This window comes from Rhinolophus sinicus, linkage group LG07 (genome assembly GCF_036562045.2).
Source record: "Rhinolophus sinicus isolate RSC01 linkage group LG07, ASM3656204v1, whole genome shotgun sequence".
Classification (NCBI taxonomy): Eukaryota; Metazoa; Chordata; class Mammalia; order Chiroptera; family Rhinolophidae; genus Rhinolophus; species Rhinolophus sinicus.
In genome coordinates, this window is record NC_133757.1 from 62,022,078 (window position 1) to 62,047,952 (window position 25,875).

Sequence of the window (25,875 nt, forward strand, 5' to 3'; positions counted from 1 at the left end):
TCATGTGCTTATTGTCCATTTGTGTATCTTCCCTGGGCAAACATTTATTCAGATCCTTTACCCATTTTTATATTGGGTCATTTGTCATTTTATTATTGAGCTGTAAGTATTCTTTCTATATTCTAGATATAAGTCCCTTATCAGGTATCTTATTTGCAAATATTCCCTCCCATTCTGTGGGTTGTCTTTTTACTTTCTTGATGGTGTTCTTTGAAGGACAATGTTCTTAATTTTGATGATGTCCACTTAACCTAATTTTTATTTTGTTGCTTTTGCTTTGGTTTCATACCTAAAGAATCCTAAAGAATGCTAATTCCAAGGTCATGAAAGGACATCCGTGATGTTCCTTGCACATCTGCTCTCCAGGGGTCTTCCTCCTGCCCTCTCCAATTCTCTCTCTCTCTCTCTCTCTCTCTCTCTCTCTCTCTCCAGACACTAAGGAAAGGTATGCTTGGTCTATTGCCCATCCCTCTGCTGAAAGACCAGGGAGCTAGTGCCCCTCCTACTATAATTCTACCAGCTTTCCCTGTCAGTGGTGCTCTTCAGCCTGCTTTACCCATAGTCTGCTTTCCCCAGCCTGTCTCATCTGGGGCGGCCTTGCCCTGTGTCTTGGATCACTAACATGCTGCTGCTGAGAAGGGACTGCCTGCTAGATGCCATCCTCACTTACGATAATTTCCCTCTAAGACATAGCATTGTTTTCTGCCATTTCTCCCAGGTCTGTCAGACATGTTTGTATATGTCTGAACCCCAATAATTAACAGGTGTCAGGATCTTCTCTGTGAGACCCTGGGCCCAGGAAAATCAGACAAGTGGAGAGTTGTCTCTGCGAACCCCAAGCATTTGGCTAAATTTTAGGTTTGGGTGCCAAGCATATGGAGGACCTCTGGTATGTATGGGGGGGGGCACATGCTGGTGGGCTGGACCCTCACTTCCAACTCAGGTATAGGTAGGAAGGTCAAAGGTCCTGGGACACACGGGAGAGAAGATAAGGAGGGAGAGATAAAAAAGATAATGAGGACAGAAATGCTTTCAGTGTAAAAGAGTGTAATGGAAGCAGAGTACAACAGAAGGTAATAGAGAAGCTCTAACATTTTCCTAAGCATTATGCAGAAAAGTGAGAGCCCAAGGGGACTTTTCCTAAGTAGCTGGAGGCATTTGTATGTCATATTTTTGGGTGATAAGCTAGGACATTAGGCCTCAGTGAGCCTGTTCCCTTGACGTGACCATGAGCCAATAAGGGACCTGGTCAGGAACTGAGCCCAGGCCAGGTTAACCCCACACCCCATGCTCTTTCCCCCACCCAGCTGTTCCCAGCTGGTCTCTGCTGTTGGCTTCTGAGCTGCCTCTGACTATGGACACCACATAACATGCTGTCCAAACAGAGGACCTAATATACAGGGTCACCAGGCATAAATCAGGACCATCCCTGGCAAACCAGGATGATGGTCACTGAGCCAGAGGAAGAGGCTGGCCAAGCACCTCCCAGTGGGAGCATTTTTCAGTCTAGGCACTGACATGGATGACCCTGCTGGTGCTGGAGGCGGGGGCCCCTCATGGCTGCCACAATCTGAGTGGGATACTGGGGTCCTCAGAAAGCACAGGGCTCACATACTCACCGTCCAGCTCCACAGACCCAGCCTCCAGCTCCCAGTGGGTCCAGTGGGACCCAGGGCTGGGTCCAGCCCTGGGCTCAGTGCTGGGCGCCCAAAGATAAACAAGTTCACTAGTGGGAGGACAAATATATCAAAAAATTACTGTGAAGATGATAATAGAGACACTGCTTAGTGCTGTGGAGACCCTGTGGTGGACCCAACGGACACTCCCTTCTAGAAGAGAAGAGGGACAGGTGAGTGTTGGCTGAGCTATGGGCCTGGATGCGGGCGTGGGTCAAGGCACAGGTGCTGTGACAGCTTCTCTCAGGTGGGGACCCTAGTGACCAGACCTGTCTCTTTTCCCTGGTTGCTGCTATGACAGAGGCTGGGTGAGTGGACTTCTCTCATTTGAAACCTCTGTTGCAGCTTGGGTTGGCCAGTAGACCCCAGTCTAGTCAATGAAATATGGGCAAGAGCCTGCTAGGGTCCTCTGGATGAACTTCTTGGCTGTTTCTTCCTGCGGCCATGAGGAGAGAAGCGTGCGCTAAAGGCCAGAGCGTTGCTGAGATGCTGACTCTCATATCATCTAGCTCTTGACCAACACTAGGCAGCTGCCCACCTTCACAGCCATTTTGTGCGAGAAAAGCAAATTTCCTAGCAACTGAGCCATGTTTTCTAAAGCCTGCGGCTGAAAGCATTCCTCACTGATACGTACATTAGGGAAACGAAGGCCTTTGCATGGCCTAGTCTTCAGAGTTTGGGCAAGCCCATGTGGGTATTCACTGTGAGAAAGCTGGAGGCCCCGGGATTTAAAGGGCTCAAATAGAGGGGAAATCAAGTCTGCGTAAGTCCTCCCAGTAGGGCCCCACCCGAGGATGCCCAATTCAGAGGATGACAGCTGAGTCTTCCGCCTGTTCAGAAGCCATGCAGAATGTTTTCTCATGCTTTAATTTTTTTTTTAAATTTAAAAAATACTTAAAATTACCAAAAATACCCCACCCCAAATAAAATAGTCACCCATATTTTAACCACCCCAAACCAACAGTCTCCCCACCAGTTTATTTACTTCCATTCTTGTTTCTGTGTGTGTATGTTTAATCATATAAATAAGGAAAAAAAGACCTTATAGATTAAAGCCAAATACCTTTTGGACCTTCCTGCTACTGGCTGTGTGTCTTTCTAGTACTTTGATAAACTTCTTCCTTATATGTAAGCGTATCTGTAGGATTCACGCAGACTTTGGTGGGTTTTTGTATATGTAACTAATATCACACTATACATTCACTCTGCTGCTTGCTCTTTTCACTCAGCATTTCAGTTTTCACATCCAGACACACTGCTGCACATCAACTGTAGGCTTTCCATTTGATCTGCATCGTTCCACCAAATGCATGCGACGCCTTTGAGTCAACTACACGCCTACTGATGGATAGTTTATCCGTCACAGGTCAGGCTCTGAGGGAAACAGACTGAGACGGGACTGGAAGCACACAGGCGGTGCTTCAGGAGCTGCACCTCAGGGAGGGGAGAACACCGGACTGGACAGAGGGAGTCGTTGGATGTGATACAGCCAGGGGCCTCAGCCAAGGGGGAGCTCTGGAGCAGGGACAGCCGTTCAGAGTTACCCCAAATTAAAGCCAGGACCCAGGCCTTCATACCCCACACAACCAGTCATTGAATGGAGGTTGTCCCTGGGGAGGGGGAATAAACTGAGTGAGTTACTGCCTGTAGCCAGTTGAGGACAATTCCTGGGGAGAGGAAAGTTGTGAGCTGTCAGCAGACGGTCCTGAAGGCAGATCTGGGGGAGCACCTGGCACCTACTGTAAAGCCATCCCCAATTTTTCATGATTATGAGGAGTGTTGCAAGGCTATCTCTGAGCTTCCCTTTGCTCATGTGCCCTTGCTAGAGTGGATATAAAGAAATGGAGTTTCTGGATCTCTCAGCTCTGACTGGTGCAGCTGAATTGTAACCTGGGGTGACCAAATTCACAGGCAGTCCCTCCAGCCACCTGTAACAGTACTCATTTGCCCCCTTGCCAGCGCCCACGAGTTATCGTCTTGCATGGTTTATTTTTATATATCTAAAGAGTATGGATAGGATGGAATCTCATCATCATTTCCATGACTGTGAATAAAGCTGAACACAGAAAACTGTTGGTAGCTAATTCATTTACATCTTACTTTGGCCCTGAATATAAACTGGACTATCCTCACGCCTCCTTTCCCCTTTTCCTGGGTGGGTGTGCGTGAGAGGGCTGTCACTCCTGATCTGGCCCTGCTTGAATCCAAACCTCTGTCATTTTCAGCTTAAGCACAGGCTGGCCTCCAAAGGCGACCTGAGCCCACACATTCTGCCATATCTTTCTTTCTGAGCTCAGCGGGCAGGCAGGTGTCCCCCTGTTCCCTCTCAGCTGTTGCCTCAGTGACTTCTGGAGAAAGAGCTGATGCTCTCTATTTTCACCATGAATCAGGCCAAGGGAAAAAGAGGAAAGAAACTAACCATAGTTCATTAAATTATTCTCCTATCTGTTGGTCATTTTAGATAGTTTCCTGTTTTTCATATGAAGAGCAATGTTCAGTGAACATCAAGATCTTTCCATATTTAATAGTTTTTTAAGATGGAGACTCAGAGTCAGGATTCCTATTTCAAAGAGTATGAGCATTGTGAGGCTCTTTGATGGAACTTTCTAGTTCTTATCTGCATTCTTTTGATTAATGATAATAGCAGCCACCTTCACTGAGGCCTTACAGAGTGCCTGAACCCTGAACTTCAGAGACCCTAGATTGGGGACCCAAGACCATTTCCCAGGCCCCTTCTGGAGGTGACACCTCAGGGCCTCTAGGCCTGCGTTTCTGCACAAATAAACGGGTGTTCTTGTCATTTGGGGGTTGGCTGTGCTGCTGCATTTTGTTGATGTGGGTACTTTCCTGGAGTTTTAGACACAGCTGGCCCCATCGGTTTCCTTCCCCAGCAGGGAGTCAGGAGGGCGGGTGGGAGGTTGGTATGGGTCCCAAGGAGGTGGGACATGCCTGGCCATGTGAGGATATGTAGGTTTTGGCCCAAATCATATTTGAGAGTGAGGGCCATGGTCAAAGTCAGAGAGGAATGAGCAAATGGGCATTGCATGTTTGTCTATGATGGGCAGGTGCTGGGAGCAGGTATACAAAGCCACGCATTCTCAACGCATGGAGGAAGAGGACCAGGAAAGAGACGCATGGTAGGAGGTTGGGGTGGTTTGGCCAGACCCTGGAGACCAGTGCTGCAGCTTGGCCTAGAAGTTGACAAGTCTTGGATGGAGACTGGGTGAAGCTGGTTCCCTTCACAGATGTGGTGACATTGATGGGCACACCTTGGCTGTGGGACTCTCAGGTGCCTGGGTGAAGACCAAATCTAGGAGGAGCCAGGGATATGGGATTTCATAAGCCTATTATCACTGAAAAATCATTTTGAGAATCAATGTAGAGGGTCAGTATTTTATTTTGCCAAACATACACATTATAAAACAAAACAAAAATACAAAAGCCTATTACCAACAAATGACATCATAGGAATGGCGGCAGCGAGGTGGTCTTCTTGAGTTCTCCTCCGGAACTTTCCACAAATTAAACATCTATAATGCATCAAAGGACTCTCTGCTCATCACACAGAACAGCTAAGAGACTCGTAGGAGGATTACCTGAAGGTGGGCAAACCAGGTGAGCAGGGGAAGAGGGAAGGGAGCGGTGTGGAGACGCAGCCACATTCATGGCTGCAGAGAAACAAGGGGCCCCAGGACAGAACAGATATCACAAGAGCCAGGAGGTGGGCTCTTTCCCTGGGTCCAACAACTGATCTCTCCTGCCAAGAGAACAGCATATCCAGTGTCTGAGGCAGTAACCTCAGCTGAGACCTCCAGCTGGGCCCTAGGTCAGACAAAGAAGTAAATGCCATACCTGGGCCCCTCCCCCCACTCTCCCATAGCAATGCTACCCCCACCCTTCCAGAGTCTCAAGCTGGCCCCTGAACTGAGGAGTAGTGTCAGATTACAGAGGAACCCTAGGGCTCAGGATCTGGGGTTTGCAGCTGTGACCCAGGGAAGAGGCTGGGAAAAATGTGAAACTACTGGGCTGGGAGACATAAGACTCCTCCATTCCCAGCCTCCACCTTTTCTGGCCCTTCTAGGGCAGGACAATTACAACTGCGGAACACACCCAGGGGTCAGCAGCAGGTGGCAGAGGCAGCTCTGGGCTTTCAGCAGCTCAGAAAACTCACCCCCTCCACACCTCTCCACCCCCATGGATGAAGTGCCCTAAGACTCAGGAGACCTGGGCTGGCTGTGGTACTCTCAGGGCACGTATGTGCAGGCGAGAGCAGAAACTGCACTGACTTTGTAAAAACTACCAACCACACCCCATAGCCCTACTCATCTAGAACTGCAGTGCCAGGGTCACTCTGGGTGCCAGGTGGCCAGCTCTGCCTGCACAAGACACAGAGGACTCTTTGTAGAGCAGAGGACAACATGGAGATTGCTTGGTGAGCTTAAGCCAAGAGTTGCGCTGCTTTTCTTTTCTTTTTTTTTTGTATTTTTGATATTTTTGCCCGTGTTGAGTGTGGGTTATCGGTTGTTTTTCCATGTGAGTGTATTTGGGTTTTTCTTTGCTGTTGTTGTTGCGCTTGGTGATTTGCTTTGTTCTGAAATTGCCCTACCAGGGCCCACCCCAAGAGGCACAAGATTCAACACACCCAAAGGCCAACTCCAGACCAAACCAGAGTATTACTGGGTTTGACCTACAAATGATACACCCAGAGGGAATTCTCTACAGGCACAAGAGCCCATAGGGGCCAAGCCTCATTTGAGCAGTCAACCCTCACACAGCAGATCATCCACCGTGGGCAGAGCCAAGTCTCACAACTAGTCAGCCTAGGAGTCAATCCCACCTACTGACAAGCCCAAAGCAATTAAAGCTCAACTTTAACAGGACAATATACACAACACAAGGGTCACCTTTGGAGCACACACACAGAAGAATAGGGAAGTGGTGCAAATCAAATATAAAGGACACATAACACAGAACATAACCCAGCAAAGACCAAGAACCCTAGAAGATCTACCTAATACATCGAAGCAAACACAGAGAGTCAGCAAGAATGGGGAAACAAAGAAACATGTCCCAAATAAAAGAACAGAAGAAACCTCCAGAATTGGAACCAAATGAAATAGAGGTAACCAACTTATCAGAGACAGAATTCAGAACACCGATGATAAGAATGTTTAAGGAGCTTAGTGATGACATAAAGAAAGATAGAGAAATCACAAAGAACAACCAGTTAGAACTAAAGAATACAATAACTAAAATAAAGAGCACACTTGAAGGAATTACCGGTAGGTTAAATGAGACAAAGGATCAAATCAGCGACTTAGAAAACAAGTTAGCAGTGATCACCCAAGTGGAACAACAAAAAGAAAAAAGAATTAAAAAAACAATGAAAATGGTTTAAGAGACCTCTGGGATAACATCAAGTGCAACAACATGTGCATCATAGGAATACCAGAAGGTGAAGAGAAGGAGCAAGGGATAGAGAACATATTTGAAGTAATAATGACCTAAAACTTCCCTAACCTGGTGAAGGAAACTGCCATACAAGACCAAGAAGTATAGAGAGTTTCAACCAGGATGAACCCAAACAGGTCCACACTAAGACACATTATAGTTAAAATAGCAAACGTTAAAGACAAAGAGAGAATCCTAAAAGCATCAAGGGAAAGACAGTGGGTTACATACAAGGGAACTCCTATAAGACTATCAAATGACTTTTCTGCAGAAACTTTGCAGACCAGAAGGGAGTGGCAGGAGGTATTCAAAGTGATGAAAAAAAAAAAAGGCCTACAACCTAGATTGCTTAATCAAGCAAGGCTATCATTTAAAATTGAAGGAGAGATAAAGAGCTTCCCAGGAAGACTATGCTAAAGGAATTCATTACCTCCAAGCCAGCATTGCAGGAAATATTAAAAGGGCTTCTGTAAGCAGAAGAAAGATGAAAGCAATCTAACTACAAATAACAAAATGGCAATAACTATGTACCTACCAATAATCACTTTAAATGTAAATGGATTAAATGCTCCAATCAAAAGACATAGGGTGGCTTAGTGAGTGGATAAGAAAGCAAGACCCTTCCATATGCTGTATACAAGAGACTCACCTCAGATCAAAAGACACACACCGGCTGAAAGTGAAGAGTTGGAGAGAGATATTTCATGCAAATTGAAATGAGAAAAATCTGGAGTAGCAATATTTATATCTGACAAAATAGACTTTAAAATGAAGAACATATTAAAAGACAAAAATGGGCACTATATAATAATAAAGGGATTGATCTGACAAGAGGACATAACCCTAGTAAACAATATGCACCCAACATAAGAGCACCTAAATATATAAAACAGATATTGACTGTCATAAAGACAGAGATCAACAGTGACACTATCATAGTAGGGCACTTCAACACATCTCTGACAACAAGGGACAGGTCTTCCAGACAGAAAATAAATATGGAAACAGAGGCCTTAAATGACACATTGGACCAGTTGGATTTAATCGATATTTTCAGAGCATTTCACCGCAAAGTTGCAGCATACACATTCTTCTCAAGTGCACATGGAATATTTTCCAAGACAGACAACATGTTAGGCCACAAAACAAGTCTCGATAAATTTAAGAAAATTGAAATCATACTAATTGTCTTCTCTGACCACAGTGGTATGAAATTAGAAATCAACTACAGGAAAAAAACTGGAAGACACACAAACACATGGAGGCTGAATAACATTTTACTAAATAATGAATGGGTCAACAGTGAGATCAAGGAAGAAATCTAAAGATATCTCGAGACAAACAAAAATGAAAACACGGTGACCCAAAATCTATGGGATGCAGCAAAAGCAGTCCTAAGAGGGAAATTCATAGCAATGCAGGCCTACCTAAAGAAACTAGAAAAATCACAAATCAACTGTTTATCCTTACACTTACGGGGTCTGGAAAATGAACAGCAAAATAAGTCCAAAGGGAGTACAAGGAAGGGGATAATAAAGATCAGAGTGAAAATAAATGAAATAGAGACTCCCCTCCCAAAAAAATACAAAACGTCAATGAACCCAAAAGCTGGTTTTTTGAGAAGATAAACAAAATTGGCAAACCTTTAGCCAGACTCATCAAAAAAAAAAAAAAAGAGAGAGAGAGAGAGAGAGAGGGACCCAAATTAATAAAATCAGAAATGAAAGGGGAGAAGTGACAACAGACACCACAGAAATACAAAACATTTTAAGAAATTGCTATCAGCAACTATATGCCAATGAATTAGACAACATGGAAGAAATGGACAATTTTCTAGAAGCATACAACCTTCCAAGGCTAACTCAAGAAGAAACGGAAAACCTGAATAGACTGATTACTAGCAGGGAAATTGAATCTGTAATCAACAAGCTCCCAACAAACAAAAGTCCTGGACCAGATGGCTTTACAGGTGAATTTTACAAAACATTCAAAAAAGAATTATCACCTATTCTCCTCAAGCCATTCCAAAAAAATCCAGAAGGAGAGAAAGCTCCCAAACACTTTTTATGAGGCTACTATCACCCTGATCCCAAAATCAGACAAAGATGTTACAAAAAAAAAGAAAGAAAACTATAAGCCAATATCACTAATGAACATAGATGCAAAAATCCCCAACAAAATATTAGTGAACTGAATTCAGCAACACATTAAAAAGATCATACACCATGATCAAGGTTGGTTCAGCATCCGCAAATCAATTAATGTGATACACCACGTTAACAAAATGAAAAGTAAAAATCATATGATCATATCAATAGATGCAGAAAAAACATTTGATAAAATCCAGCAGCCATTTATGATAAAAACTCTTAAGAAAGTGAGACTAGAGGAACGATATCTCAACATAATAAAGGCCATATATGATACACCCACAGCTAACATCATACTTAATGGGGAAAAGCTAAAACCATTCCCCTTAAGATGAGGAACAAGGCAAGGTTGCCCACTTTCTCCCCTTCTATTCTACATAGTGCTGGAAGTTCTAGCCACAGCAATCAGACAAGAAAAAGAAATAAAAGGCATCCAAATTGGTAAGGAGGAAGTAAAATTGTCATTATATGTAGATGACATGATAGTACATATAAAGAACCCTAAAAACTCCACCAAAAAACTATTAGAACTGATAAATGAATTCAGTAAAGTAGTAGGATACAAAATTAATATTCAGAAATCAGTTGCATTTGTATATACCAATAATAAAATATCACAAGGAGAAATTAAGAAAACAGTTCCATTTACAATTGCATCAAAGACTATAAAATACCTAGGAATAAGTTTAACCAAATAAGTAAAAGACATGTACTCAGAAAATTATAAGATACTGAAGAGAGAATTTAAAGAATATACAAATAGATGGAAACACATACCATGCTCAGGGATAGGAAGAATTAATATGGTTAAAATGTCCATACTGTCTAAGGCCACATACAGATTCAACGTAATTCCTACCAAACTACCAAGGACATTTTTCACAGAAATAGAACATATAATCCTAAGATTTATATGGAACCATAAAAGACCCTGGATAACATTGGCAATCTTGAGAAATAAGAACAAGGTGGAGGGTATCACGCACAATACCTGACATCAAATTATACTACAAGGCTACAGTAATCAAAACAGCATGGTACTGACATAAAAACAGATAGATCAATAGAACAGAATAGAGAGCCCAGAAATAAATCCATGTCTATATTGTCTTTTAATATACGACAATGGAAGCAAGAATTTATGGTGGGGTAAAGAAAGTCTATTCAATAAATGGTGCTAGGAAACCTGGACGGACATATGCAAAAAACTGAAGCTGGACAACCTCCTTTACGATATACAAGAATAAATTCAAAATGGATTAAATATTTAAATGTAAGATCTGAAACAATAAAACTCCTGGAAGCAAATATAGGAAGAAAGTTTACAGACATTACCCGGAGTAATATATTTACTGATATATCCCCTTGGGCAAGGGAAGTAATAGAAAAAATAAACATGTGGGATTACATCAAACTGAAAAGTTTTTTCACAGCAAAGGAAACCATCAATAAAACAAAAAGGGATCCTACTGAATGGGAGAAGATATTTGTCAATGATATATCCGATAAGGGGTTGATATCCCAAATTTATAAAAAACTCACTCAACTCAACTCCAAAAAACCACAAACCCAATTAAAAAATGGGCAGAGGACATGAAGAGACATTTTTCTAAAAAGGACATACAGGTGGCAAACAGACATATGAAGAAATGCTCAACCTCACTAACCATCAGAGAAATGCAAATAAAAACCACAATGAGATACCACCTCACCCCAGTCAAAATGGCTATCATCAACAAGACAAATAGTAACAAGTGTTGGAGAGGCTGTGGAGAAAAAGGAACCCTTGTGTACTGGTGGTGGGATTGCAGATTGGTGTAGCCACTATGGAAATCAGTATGGAGTTATCTCAAAAAACTGAAAATGGAACTACCTTATGACACAGCAATTCCACTCCTAGGTATCTATCCAGAGAAATCCAAAACTCTAGTCTGAAAAAATTTATGCAACCCTATGTTTATTGCAGCACTATACACAATAGCCAAGACACGGAAACAACTGAAATTCCAATCGGTAGACGACTGGATTAAGAAAATGTGGTACAATTATACAATGGGGTATTACGCAGCCATAAAGAAGAATGAAATCTTACTTTGCAATGATATGGATGGACCTAGAGAACATTATGTTAAGTGAGATAAGTCAGGCAGAGAAAGACAAATACCATATGATCTCACTTACATGTGGAATCTAAAGAAAAGAATAAACAGACGAACTAATCAGAAACAGTCTCAGAGACATAGAAGAAAACCTGAGGGTTGCTAGATGGGAGAGTGGGCGGGGATAGGGAAAAGGTGAGGAGATTAGAAAGCACAATCAGTAGCCACAAGATTGCCACGGGGATATGAAAGTCAGTTTGGGGAATATAATCAATAATGTTGTAAAGATTTTGTAGGGTATCCAATGGATACTTGTCTTATTAGGGAGACCACCTCAGGGACAGTGTAGATGCCTGATCACTGCACTGCACACCTGAAGCTGAAGCTGAATAATAATGAATGTCAACTATATTAATATATAATATATATATATATATATATATATATATATATATATATATTCAGAAGAAGCGGAGTACAGCATTACGAATAGAGACAGTGGAAATCTAACAGCTGTATGCGATATCAGAGGGGTAGTAGATTGGGGGAGGGGGGGTTATCACTTTGTGAGGGGTATAAATGGTAAATGTCTAACTATTACATTGTTTTGTACACCTGAAACTAATAAAAAAAAAAAGCCTATTACCTATGCTCTTCAACATTTCTTAAAAAGGGGGGAGATATGTGAACACCCCACAAACTGCCTTTGGCTTTTGTGAACGATTCTTCATCGTCCTTATGTTGTTTCCTTTGATCCAGACTAGAGAAGGCCCCGGGCACTCGGAGGCCTGCGCTGGCCGTATCTGTCTCAGCAGAAGCCCTGCATGGTGATGGAGATCACTCGCTTGTATGTCAGGGCTCACCAGAAGGAAGGGGCCCCTCAGCCAGAACAAAGCTCATGGGAGGGAGCAGCAGAGAAGCAGACTTTGGTCCCAGCTCAGGGACATCTTCCTGAGTCATCCCCTAATGAAACAGTCTCCTTTGAAGGTTTGAGAAGTGTTTGGGGAAACTGAGGCCAACGGTGTGAGATTTCTGTCTGGGGTGAATGCTCTAATTTGAAAAGGAAAGAAGTTCTGAAAAATGTGTTCCGCCCCCTGTGAGCAGTGCTGCCTGCCGTGTTTATAGTCTCCGGTCTCCTCGTTAAGACGAGTCTGGGAAAACGGATTCCTTCACATCAGGCTGCTCCCCACTTTCCCAGGAAGCCAGGTTCCCCCAAGGAGCTGCCATCTGGATGGAATAGGCCAGCCTTTGAGATATGAACAGTGTCGCTGCCACTGGTCACAAATCGGAGAAGCCTCTGGGGAGCAGGCAGGTCCTCTCGCTCAGGCCCTGCGGAAGCTGGCAGCAGCGAAGCTCGGACTCCCTGTCCCCCCGGAATCAAGTCAATGCTGAAGGCTGACATGGCCTCCAGCGTGTCTCTGGCACTCGGGAAGCCAAGATGCTGACTACTCACACGCATTCAGGATCGGCTACGTAGTTTGTGGGGCCAAGGACAGAACGGAAATGCAGGGCCCTGGTTCACAAACTGTTATGGATTTCAGGATGATGACAGCACAATGTGAAACCAAGTGGGCCTTGTGCGACTGCCCAGGCCACACACCTGCACCTGTGTGCATTCATGGGCTCTCCTCTCAGGACACAGGTCCTCTGTGGGTAAGAGGCCAGCACAGCCCTGCGGGCTCTCCTTATGTCACCTGTACCATCCAAACTAAAGACCGGGCTCTGCTGCAGGAGCTGTCTGGACAGAAGGAGCACCTGTAGAGGTGGGCTTGCCCCAGGCTCCCCACTTCATGCCTTGTGCCAGTGTGTCCAACATGCTGGGACTCTGCTTCCTCCTCCCTTTACTGTAAGGACCACCTGAAGTGATAATATAGGAGCTGCCTGGAGCCCCTGAGATGGGCCTAGATGTGGAGGCCCCAATGGCAGGCACAGCAGAATTCTAAGGGGCAATCTGGGAAGGAACTGATGTCCAGGACAGAGGGAGCTGGTCAGATGAGCTGGATATGGAACCAAAGCCCTAGTATATGAGAGAAAAAGAGTATTTTGGAAGGATGTGACCTCCCACTCCCACCAGTATGGGCTCAGCTCACATGGGAATTAAGTCAGGCTTAGAAAAGTGAAGGCTGCAAGCAAGAATTAACCCAGGAATTCCTTTCTCCCAATTTTGGCAGAATTCTGGAAGAAGTACAAGCCACAATGTTTAGTGGCCGTGTTAAAAGAGCATTAACCAAAGGGGGGAGGGGGCATCCTTCTCCTCTTTTGCTCAAGGTAGTGCCCTATTGATGTCTAGCTGACCAGAGGACACTACAGAAGCAGGACAGGAGGAACAGAGCCCTGGGGAGGGCAGTGCCTGCCCAGGAGAGCATAGGCTCGGTCTGGTGCATATGGTTTATGCCGTAGCTTTGATTCTTCCTGTTAGTGTGACTGTGACCTTGACCTTGAGGGAGGTTTCAGGGCAGAGGCCAGTGCAGCAGAGAGAATGTGGGTTTGGTGTCACAACTGGAGTTCAAAGCCTGGCTCCAGTAGAGCCTGGCTACTGGTTGTCAGCAAAATGTGAGGCCTCCTTCACATGCCTCCACCACCTCTTCATTTGTAAAAGTTGGGATGTAAATGACCATGATCCTGTGGTGTTGTCTGAACCACTGAGTACAAGTTCCAAGCCCAGCTTTGTGCTCAGGGTCCCCCAGCCTTCCTCTCTGGCCTTCCTTGCAGACTCTCCACTCCACTTCCATCTCACTGTTTCTCTGTGTCTGCCTGTGGCTTCTGCTTGGCCACCCTGAGCCTTTCTCTCTCCTTGCTCACATGAGAGGTAGGGGCCAGCCATCTATTCTGCTAACTTGTCACTTTGCTGGGATTCAGCTTCATGCATGTGGCAGTGATAACATCACCACCCTGATATGACAAAAATGCATGTACTTTCGGAAACATTACCAACAAAGCAGTAAAAGTGGAGGTCATTAAGCAGAAGGCTAACTGGCTGCATGACAATGTCCAGAGGATGGCACTGTTGCCTTTTGTTCTTTGGCTGGTGTGAGTGCATTGGAGAGCCTGATGGAAGAACACTGTAGTGCAGTGGAGGCCAGAGGCCGTGACCAGCCCACTCCTTTATGCTCTGTCCCAGCACATCTGTCCACATTAGCTTTTCCCGAGCCGCAGGCGTGTCAGCCCTCCAGGAATGACGGAGGCCAGAGGCTCTTGGGGCCTTGTCTCCAGAGAACTTGGTGTCAAGATAAGAGGCCATCAGGTCCCCATGCCAGGCCTGTGACAACTGAGAGAGAGAAGCACTGTAGTGCTCCTAAGAGTCAGGAAGATCAGAACCAAAGTGTCAGGAGAAGGGCCAGAGGGGTGACACTAGAGCAGGGCCCCTGAAGGTGGACCTGGGCTGTGGAACTGGGAGTGAGGCGGCCAGGGCAGTCACCTGAGGGCTGAGGACAGACAGAGAGCATCCTTGAGGGGATTTGGCTGCAGCTGGGTAGCTGAGCAGGTGCATAGGGAGGGCAGATGCTGGAAGAGTTGTGCGGGCCAGGTGGGGAAGACTTAGGGCCAGCTGTGTCTCTTAGCAAGAGCCAGGCCTCTCTCCCCTGACATGAGGGAGGTCAAGGACGGTATGCTGACTACCTGACCTTGTCCACTTGCAAATAGCTATACTTACACACACTCATCCCACACACATGCACTTATACAGACACGTCCACTCACCCCCAATGTGCAGGGACACTGCCCACATGTGCCCACCACCCCGTGGCAGCTCATCTCCATGCCCTCCCCTCCACACACCTAGGAAAGAAGAACCAGAAAGGAGGGGTGGGCATGGGGTTGGGGGACCATCAGGCCCAGGTCTCACATGCACAAAATGTCACATGTCACAGATTAGACATTTGAATTTATTTCCAAGTAAAACTTTGATGCAGGCACAGAAGTATACCACCAGGACTAAAAGATATCCATTACCTGTCTTTATGATTGAGTGACATTGTCGTACCAGGAACCATTATTTTCTGTAACTCCAGTAATTCAACAGTAAGTTTTATTGCTTTCTTTTTTTTTCTTTTTTTTTCTTTTTTTGGTTAAAGCTGTTCATTGGTTCCATGTAAACATTTAGCACAAACCCTTTTTTTTTTTTTTAATTTTTTTTTTTTAGTATGCTGGGTGCTTCTACCAGTGGGAATAGGTCTCTTTAAACTTCTCATAGACTGTACTCTGGCCAGTGGTCAGAAGGGTCATGGGGTGCAATTGTCACCACTTCCAGACTCTTCCTCACTCCACCCCGTTCCACATGTGTCTCTAGAGTCAGAGGAGAGAATGAAATGCGAAGGAAATGGAAATTGTCCTGTCTTGGGGTTAGTGAGGGCTGAATCTGGTTCCGGGGCGCAAGTCCAGAACAGGGGCTGGATGCACACTGCTCAAGAAAGTCAGCAGTGCAGGCAGAGCTGGCTCTGGCCAGTAAGGACGTGAGTCCTCTGGAGACCCCTGTCTCCCCTGGAGCCCCTGTGGATGGACGTCCACAGCGTGCTATGCTGGTGAGCTGGTTATGCTGAGTAAGTAACTGCAGAGATGTAGGCCCTAGACCACCCATTCCTCAGGGTACTGTGTGCCCACCCCTCCCAAACCATCACACAGTTGGAGCCCACAGGTAGCAAGTGGCCCTGTGTGAACTGCTGGCCATCCCAACGCTGTGCCAGCGGGTCAAAGTAACTCCACCACAATGCATGCTGTGGCCCAGTGTTGCCCCTGACTTTCTCCATCCTGCAGTTGGTTTGGGGGTAGTTTTTCAGTGACTTGGGGCGGGAGGGGGGGGGGTGATCTTAAACAGCATATGGCCATTGATTCTTCACAGGCACAGAGCAGTTAGGACGTGGCCTGACTTGATAGGCAGCCCAGTCATAGTGATGAGTACTGGCCAGTCTCAGCCCAGTGCCTCACACTGCCCGCCTTCCAACATCTAACTGTCCTTTAGCTACAAGGTGACCTGCTGAAGTGTGATGGGGCATGCTTTGGCGATGGACAGTCCTTAGGGACACCTATGAAATGGAATCATGCCATTGACCTGGACTACTTGACCTGCTGAGCTTTGGCTTCTGCATGTATAAACTGGAGGTCATAACGCCCATCTCACTGGGTTGTGGGAATATGTGAAATGATGGGCATAGAGCACAGAGCCTGCTCGTTTCCTCCGCACTCCCTGAGGTTATTAGAATAAGCCCCATCCTCTTCAACTCCTTGAATTTCTATAAATCTCCATACATCACCTAATGCCTATACTCCTCTGCCTCACCTCTGCTCAGTGATCTGCTGACTCTGGATTATTTTTCCTCTTGTCTGCCTTTCATCATCTCCCCTTCCTACCCAACAGCCCTTCCAGGCTTCCGTCTTCTCCCCAGATCCATATTTCCCCTTGTCATCGCCTTCCCCTGCAGTTAAACCCAGTGGTGTGCTTGGGGTGGGCCGTGAGAGGGAGAGCAGGCCTTTACCTGGAGGATGTGATAGCTCCCGTTCCTTCTCAGGCTGGCATGAAGATGGACTCAGTCCCTGTGGTGCCCAGGAAGACGCAGGACCTCTCATTAGGACCCTCCCCCACCTGGCCTCCCCGCCTGCAGGCCAGCACTACCTGCATCCACATTCTGCCACGCTCATCCCTTCGTAGTGGTACTTGAGGGTGGGGACGCCCATGTCATCCTTGTAGAGGATGGAGATGGGGCTCAGTTTGGTAGGCACGCAGCAGGCCTTGCCCACCTTCATGGGGAACTTGAGATGCACCAGTGTCTGCACAATGGCGTGTTTTGTTGGGGTCACGTCGTCAGCCAGGGGGAAGAAGCAGCCGCCTTTGCACTCGTAGGCATCGTACTCCTTGGGTGCAATGATCCAGCTGTCCCAGCCAATGTCCTCGAAATTCACCCGCAGGGAGGTCTTCTGACAGTGGTTGTTGGCGCCAGCACTCCTCTTCTGTCTGGCTGAGGACGACCCCGCGGCCATGACACGGCTTCCCATGTCCTCCTCCTCATCCTTGATCTCACCTGCCTCTGCTGGGCCATTGTTGGACAACTTCTTTAGCACACTCTCCTGCTCATGGCCGATCATCTCCCTGAGCTCCAGCCTGGTCTCCTTGGTCCCATTGCTGCGGTCATTGGAGAAGACCACGAAGAAGGGCAGGTTTTTGGAGCCTGGGGGGACACTGATATCCAGCTTGTCACATCCTTTTCTGTGACTCTCCACAGTCACTTCCAGTTTATTTTTGCTCTTGGTGGAGTCTGCTCTGACCCACCGCTTCACAGCGCTAGAGACCTCAAAGGTCTCCCAGCCCTCGTGCCGAATGTCCTGGGACACAAGGAACGTCTTGGTTCCTGCAGATACGTCCCATGTGTCTGCTCCATCCAGGACATCATAAATAACCATGTTTCCTTGAAGCTCGTGAGAGGAGTCCTCGTGACTTTGACAGGAGATGTAGAGTCGGAGCTCTGCCCTCGTGATCTGCTCATGCCTAGGAATGGAGATGTTGAAAAGCAAGACGTGTTTCTGGAAGGGGAAGTCTTCCGTGGCAGATACAGAGATGGCATCTGAAATGCAAATACACAGTGATGGACATCTGCTGGGAGGCTCTGGTTTCAGGACACCAAAGCTGAGACTCATGGCTTGGATGAAAGGGCATGTGGGATTGTCAAATCTCTCTTTCGTTCCACTTAAGGTTTAAATGTAGAAGAGTATTTTGAAAGGTAGATTTAGGATCTTCCAAATAGAAGCAGAGGCAGGAGACGCCTTGCATTGCAGTGAGCAGGCCCAGATGTTGATTGAGCATCAACTATGGGCCCAGAGTTGCACTGAGAGCTTTGCATTCTAAATTTCACTTGACTCTTCACACTGACCCTGGGACGATCTAATTACTATTCCGCTCTTACAGATGTGGAAACTGGCTTTAGGGTGTTTAACAGCCAAAGTGCACACATTCTGTAAAGATCCTCACTTATAAAAAAAAAAAAGAACCAAATGAAACAAAGCAGCAACATTCACTGTCAAGTTCTGAGTGCTGATCCTGAGTGTATGATTTTAAAGGGGAGATCCTGGGGGGGTGGGGAAGAAGGTAAAATTCTAGCATTAAGACAATATTAAAAATCTCTGCACCTACACAGTGTAAAAATCATTGAGAATTGTAACTTCTGGGCAAAGTGAAAGTGGATGATTTTTTTAATGTTTGAGGAAAAAAATATATGAGCCTCAACTTCTTTCTCATATCAGGCAAAAATGGGACTTGCCTGTTAGCCACACAACTGTCTCAGTTTCCTACTTCTCCTGGCTGACACATGGCCATTAGCACATCTCTATTATACCATGGCTTGGTCACAAAGAGGGAAGAAAATTTGCATTTTGTGAGCACTTACTACGTGCCAACTGAAGGGAGACCCTATGCTGTCCTGAAAACCAGCAGGTTTTTGTGTCTAAGACTAAAGCGTCAATCCTGACTCAGCCCTTTCCTAGGCATATGACTTTGGAAAAGTTCTGAGTCTCTCTGTGCCTCAGTTTTCTCATCTGCAGAATGGGGTTCATCCTTCCTGCCTCCCAGGGTTGGTTTGAGGCTTCAACAAGACGGTGCATGGAACTTACCCAACGTTGTCCCTGGCTCATAGTAGATGCTCAATCAACATTCCTGTGTCCTCCCCCGACCTTCCTCCCCACCTGTGCCTGTCTCCCCCAAAGCATGTGGCCTTTCACACAATTCTCTGTGGTCCCCTCACAGCTATTCCAGCTCCTGCAGAACGTGCTGAGCTGCTATGACATATGAGTAATGAGGGGGTCTGTGAGTAGTGCCTTAGTGACCTAATGTGCTCTTACTGTGGCATGCCTTGATAATGGCTGTGGGATGGCAGTCAGACATCTAGAAAGCAAATGTCCCCCCAGCCCCCAAGCCACACTCGGACCATCTGTGAAGTCTGTAAAGGGAAGCATAATTGGCCTCCACAGGAGTGCTGGCCATAGGCAGAGCTGGGATCAGATCAGAGCACTTGTTTCGGGGACATGGACAATGCTGGAGTGTGGGGACATGACTCTAAATGCTGGACTCCCTGATGGGATTTGGTGGTTAGGTCCAGCCAAAGAAGCCCAGCTTTCCTCTGAAGCAGAGCTTGCAGACATGCCCTGTGGGCCTGGTGAGATGCTGGTAGATGGCATTAAGAAAATAATAATAAAGCTTGTGTTTTAAAAATCAGGCAAGTTCATATAAAATCTACATTTCTTCTTTTTCTTTTGGGCAATCAGAAAATCCGGCACAGCTGGGCATACACTGTGACCACAACAGTGTCCTTGAGACGGCCGTGCACTCTGCAGGCCAGGCAGGCCTGCCGGCTGGCGCTCTGAGCAAAGCCTGTCAGGATTCACAGTGCTGCAGCCCAGGAGCAGGGAGGCCATGTGCGGCTGCTTCTTTAGAGGGAGACGGCAGCATCAGGAAACGCCTGAGCTGTGCACACGGATAGGCCTGGGGCAGAATCCAGCTGCTTAACTACTAGGTGACCTGGGTGTGTTCCTACAGCCTCTGCAAGCCTGGCTTCCCTGCTCACAAAATCATTTTACCTACATTGTGTGATTAGTGAACAGAAGCCCTAAGTTGATATTTGTTTTCTTTTAGTCCTCCTAAGTCAGGGAAATTATTTTATATTTAGAAAATAATTAAGTAGTCCTCCAACATTTAGCTCTCAGAGGAATGTATCTGAATTTTAGACATCTTTTGATGAGCGAGAAATAGACATTCTTGCAATGTTTAAAGATATACCAGCTGGTTGGAGGCTAAATGAGTTGTCCGTTTCTAAGTGGGAAGGGACCAGTGAGAGAAGGGGAAAGAAAGGAAGGGGTGGAAGAAAGGGAGTTGGCATTCCCGAAGCTCCCACTGAGTTAAATGTGGCACTGGGTCCAGGGAAGGAGACTCCTAGAGCAGAGCTGTCCAGTAGAACTTCCTGCGATGATGGAAATGTTCCATGATCTGCTCTACAGGATAGACATTAGTCACACGTGACTGTTGGACGCTTGAATCAAAGCTAGTGAAACTAAGGAACTAAGTTATTAATTTTATTTCATTTTAATTCCCTGAAATGGAAACTTAAAGAGTCTCACGTGGCCTGGGGCCACCACACTGGGCAGCACAGCTGTGGACCACTGAGTCCCCCTGACCCCACCCTCAGGAGCCCAGGTGGAGCCAACTCTACCTTCCATGCTGAAGCTGCGAACGATGTTGGACGCTGGGGTGGACGACTTGTCAGTGGTGTATCTGTTGTACAGGTCGATCATGTACTGCGGTGGCTCTGCTCGGGTTTTGTCCTGGGAGGGGACGCCACTCAGGTTGAGGCTGCGCAGGAAATCCACCTTCATGTTCTCCAGGAACATCCTCAGGTCGAAGGTGCCCCCTCCATGCTCACCTCCGGGCCCCCCTAGCAGGCGATGGGCATCTCCCCCTGTCAGCATCCGGCCCCGGCTCTCCAGAGGCTTCCCCTGCCCAGAGCAGGTCAGCAGGGAGAGCACAGGTAGAGCTACCCACAGTGCCCCGTGGCACATCTTGGGACGGTGAGCTTGCCCTGGACAGGAGACTGCCGGTGGCCACCTTGGGTTAGCGGATGTGGGGAGGAGCCCAGGAGGAGCCAACCCGCATCGTCCTGCTGACCGCGCTGCACCAAGCACCCTGGCCAGTTCCCAGGCTCTCACCCGCCGTCCCAGTGTCCTCCACTTGTTCTTATCTGGCCCTCAACGCGAAGCTCCAACCTCTTATCTAAGGGAGCTCTCTGTTAATGAAGGCTCTATAAACATCTGACAAACACACAGGGCTTGTGGGAAGGACACGGCCTGCTGCAAAGAATCCGAATTTCTCCATGGGGTTATCGCCCCTTAATTAGGATCCTTTCTCATTTCCTTGTCAGCTCTGTTCAAAAGAACCTCAAGACGGGGTGACATATGCTCCATCTCCTGGACCATGGAAACAAAGAATCCAGGAAACAATCATTACCAAAAAGTCCTCCAAATAGAGAAACAACACAAAATCCCCAGAGGACCCTGCAGACCCAGGCTGGAGTGGGTGGTGGGGTGGGGGCCGCAGCAGGGTGTGTGAGAGGCCTTCTCGCTGTGGGCTTGGGACCTGCAGGTGTGGCTCCCGTGCTCTGTGTCTGGGTGTCTCATCTGTCAAGCGAGTTCCCAGCATTAGAGATCACACGTGAATGTAGTACATGATTCAGTGGCAAAGACAAGGTGAGGGTTCAAATTCCAGCTCCCTCACTATTCCCTGTAGTGGGCTCTGGAGCAAGTAAGTCACTTCTGGTGCAGAAGAGAGTTGTGAGGATTTAGATAATTACGTGCTTGGTGTCATGGCAGTCACTGCAAGCCCTGAATTGGGTGGCTGCGTTCTGGCTGCCACTTCTCCATGCCAGGTCTGACTGAGCTGGGAGCTGAGGAGGAAGCCCTATGCATCCCAGCCTGCTCACTATGGACTCCACAGGGACCCCAAAAGAGCTATGTCACTGGTCTTCGGGGGAGTCTTTGCTCATGTCAGAGGGGTGGATGCCTAGGCCACCTTCCTCCATCAGGGGATCCATGCAATCTGGGGAGACAAAGCAGCGGGAGAGGAGCTCTGAGGCCAGTACATGCCCTGGCCTGAGAACAGGACACAGTAGGGTCCTGCGAGGCCCCAGAACCTGTGTTATTTTAAGAGCATCATGCCCACATGCAGCCTCTGTCCTTTCCATCATGTGTGATTTTGAACAAGGTAAAGAATGAACACAGTTAAAAATACCTGGGGGTCTGCTCTGAAGAGGATTGGAACATGAAGCTTTTCCACACTGGCGGTGCTCCTGGGGAGGGTGGCAGTGAGCTGAGCAGGCTCAGGAGATGTAGGAGGGGCCATGACAGGCTGAGGTCAGAGATCCCAGTGTACGCCCAGCTTTTCTCCCACTACTAGTGGAGGCAGGGTGACACAAGGAGGCCCCGAATAGCCAGGCCTGGACAGAACTTGCTGTCCCCATCTTTGGGGACACTGCCAAAGGAGAATGGATGGGAAGGGTATGGCTTCAGAAGTGCTGCTTGGAAAGGGGGCAGGAAGCATGCTGGGCATTGAGCCAGCTCAGTGCAAGAACTCTTGTGCTGATGAAGGGGTGCAAGGTCCGGGAAGTGGAGCTGCAGCTGTGCAGTGGGAGGGGTCTGGGCGGAGCTGGAGAGCAAAGCAGGATCCCCCACCAGCTCCAGGCCCTGGAGGCAGCCAGAAATCTGTCACACTCCAGACAGAGCCAAGGGATGCTTGGGGGTGGCCTGAATGTGCTCAGGAAAGCTCAAGGGGCTACCTGATGTTTCCTTAAAAACATGACAGATTTTCTTTTCTGATTATAATAGTAGTGTATGGTGCAGATAATTTGGGAAAAGCAAAACGTTGTAAAGAAGGAAATAAAAATAAACTATACTCTCTCTGTCTGGTGATGCCCACAGTTAATATTTTCAGATAGATGCAGTTCCACAGTCCCCTATTTAACACCTTGTGGCCAGGAGTGTTTTGCGATTCAGAAAGCTTCAGAGTTTGGAAATTGGTATGGCAAGTGTACTGTAATATCTCCCGTGGGGCTGGTGATAATACCCTGTAACCAAACACATTAATATTTCTGCAGTGAAACAAAGTAACAAGCCCACAATTCCATTCAGATCAAGTTCTGCCATGAAAGAAGTTAAAAGGAACTTCAGGTTTTCTGATAGTTTCGGGTTTGGGAATCTCAGATAAAGAACTATGGGCCTGTCTACATGTGGGGTCACCAATCCAGCCATGGAGGCTGCACACTAACAAGGCTTGGAGGCACTGGTCACACATCATAAGACTGTGATGTGGGTGGCACCCCCAGCGCTGTGCAATACAACATGCCTGTGAATTTCTGGAATGATCTGCCCCACACATTCAGAGTATCAGTATATCTGCATCTCCTTTATTGGTTTTAAATACTTGCATGAGGCCTCAGATCCATATTATTGAAAAGTCTAGTTTATTCCTCTCAGGGCATCTCTTTCCTGAATTGTCAAAGTGCACTGTAGGTTTATTTAGTCCAAAGGAGATGGAGGTGGGATGGCGTCAGTCCAGCTTCTTACTGCTGGAAGCAGGGAGGGAGGAAGGGATCCTAGCAGATTTCCCCTGCTGTTGCTTCTTAGTGACACTGGCTTTGCTGTTGGGGACAGGTCACACACATCTAACAGCTGTTTGTGCACAGCTGCTGGGATGCCGTGTCTGGTCCAGGTTTCTGTCCAGGTCTCCACGATGTCTCCCTGTGGGCACCAAGGTATCAGCTTTCTTAGGCACAATCCCAGGCTTACCTGTTCTCCAGAAGGCATGTCCTTGCGGCAGGTGGCTGGGTCGAGAGAAGAGGCCAGCTGTGGTCACATTCTGATCCCATTCTACCCTCTCTTACAAAATTCTGGGTTTTAATGGGGATCCTGGGTCACAGTCCAGACTCCCACTTTACTCAAAGTGGTGTGATTTCAGAGACCTGGTTACCTTTCTGTATAAATGGGCCTTGGTTTATCTGGACAGAGCTCCTTAACTTTGGGTCTTAGGGAACAAGGTTCGGGTCTTGTTCTCTCTTTTCCAGAAGATGTGGGGGTCCTCATACAAAAGGACACCTCTCCTGCCACCAGCTTTTCATTGCTGGGACTTCACAGAAGGGCTACCTTAATCGAGCCACGAAATATCATATTCACCTTCTTCTCCCCCTCTTCATCTCCCCCAAATTGTGTACCATATGATCCAGCAATTCCATTTTTTTTCTTTTTTTTAAATTTATTGGGGTGACAATTGTTAGTAAAATTACATAGATTTCAGGTGTACAATTCTGTAATACATCATCTATAAATCCCATTGTGTGTTCACCACCCAGAGTCAGTTCTCCTTCCATCACCATATATTTGATACCCCTTATCCTCATCTCCCACAGCAATTCCATTTATATGTATTGAATACATCCCCAAAATAATTGAAAGTAGAGTCTCAAAGAGATATTTGTATGCCCATGTTCATAGCAGCATTATTTAGAATAACCAAGAGGGTAGAAGCAACCCTGATGTTTATTGATGGATGACTGGATAAACAAAATGTGATATATATATCGTTTCCCCGAAAATAAGACCTAGCCAGACAATCAGCTCTAATGTGTCTTTTGGAAAAAAAATTAATATAAAGCCCGGTCTTATATTATATAAGACCCCGTCTTATATATTATATTATATTATATTATATTATATTATATTATATTATATTATATTATTATATTATATCTGGTCTTATAGTAAAATAAGACTGGGTCTTATATTAATTTTTGTTCCAAAAGATGCATTAGAGCTGATTGTCCGGCTAGATCTTATTATTGGGGAAACACAGTATCTATCTATCTATCATCTATCTATCTATCTATCTATCTATCTATCTATCTATCTATCTATCTATCATCTATATCTGTCTATCTATCTATCTAGATAGCTCAGCTGGCATGTTGTGGCATGTTGTGGCATGTGCCAGAATTTCCTTCGTTTTTAAGGCTGAAATATATCTATATCTATCTATCTATCTATCTATCTATCTATCTATCTATCTATCTATCATCTATCTATATCTGTCTATCTATCTATCTAGATAGCTCAGCTGGCATGTTGTGGCATGTTGTGGCATGTGCCAGAATTTCCTTCGTTTTTAAGGCTGAAATATATCTCTATCTATCTATCTATCTATCTATCTATCTATCTATCTATCTATCTATCATCTATCTATATCTGTCTATCTATCTATCTAGATAGCTCAGCTGGCATGTTGTGGCATGTTGTGGCATGTGCCAGAATTTCCTTCGTTTTTAAGGCTGAAATATATCTATATCTATCTATCTATCTATCTATCTATCTATCTATCTATCATCTATCTATATCTGTCTATCTATCTATCTAGATAGCTCAGCTGGCATGTTGTGGCATGTTGTGGCATGTGCCAGAATTTCCTTCGTTTTTAAGGCTGAAATATATCTCTATCTATCTATCTATCTATCTATCTATCTATCTATCATAGATAAAACGAAGGAAATTCTGGCACATGCCACAACATGCCACAACATGCCAGCTGAGCTATCTAGATAGATAGACAGATATAGATAGATGATAGATAGATAGATAGATAGATAGATAGATAGAGATATATTTCAGCCTTAAAAACGAAGGAAATTCTGGCACATGCCACAACATGGATGATTCTTGAAGACACGCTAAATGGAATAAGCCAGTCACAAAAGGACAAATATTGTATGATTCCACTTATATGAGGTACCTAGAGAAGTCAAATGCGTAGAGACAGAAAGTAGAATGGTTGTTACCAGGGGTTGAGGGGAAGGAGGAATGGGGAGTTATTGATAAATGGGTAGAGTTCTAGTTTTGTAATGTAAAAAGTTCTGGAGATGGGTGGTGGTGATGGTTACATAGCATTGTGAATGTACTAAATGCCACTGAACTGTACACTTAAAATGG

General features: G+C 46.0%; 1 protein-coding gene across 1 annotated transcript; it reads right to left on the reverse strand.

Moving 5' to 3' along the window:
* Positions 1–15,239: 15,239 nt before the first annotated feature.
* GDF2 (growth differentiation factor 2) lies at positions 15,240–21,123 on the reverse strand. The gene is made up of 2 exons (XM_019718071.2): positions 20,565–21,123; positions 15,240–17,930 (listed from the first exon to the last, which is right to left on the reverse strand). The coding sequence occupies exons 1-2, from the start codon at positions 20,908–20,910 to the stop codon at positions 16,981–16,983; spliced, it is 1,296 nt and encodes a 431-aa protein (XP_019573630.1). The 5' UTR covers positions 20,911–21,123; the 3' UTR covers positions 15,240–16,980.
* Between the last annotated feature and the right edge of the window lie 4,752 nt (positions 21,124–25,875).

What these genes read in the sequence shown, in the direction of transcription:
- GDF2 (XM_019718071.2), bottom strand. Translation starts at nt 20,910, where the DNA reads ATGTGCCACGGGGCACTGTGGGTAGCTCTACCTGTGCTCTCCCTGCTG. An exon ending in TCGCAGCTTCAGCATGGAAG is followed by an intron (nt 17,931 to 20,564) that starts GTAGAGTTGGCT and finishes TTTGCATTTCAG; the next exon opens with ATGCCATCTCTGTATCTGCC.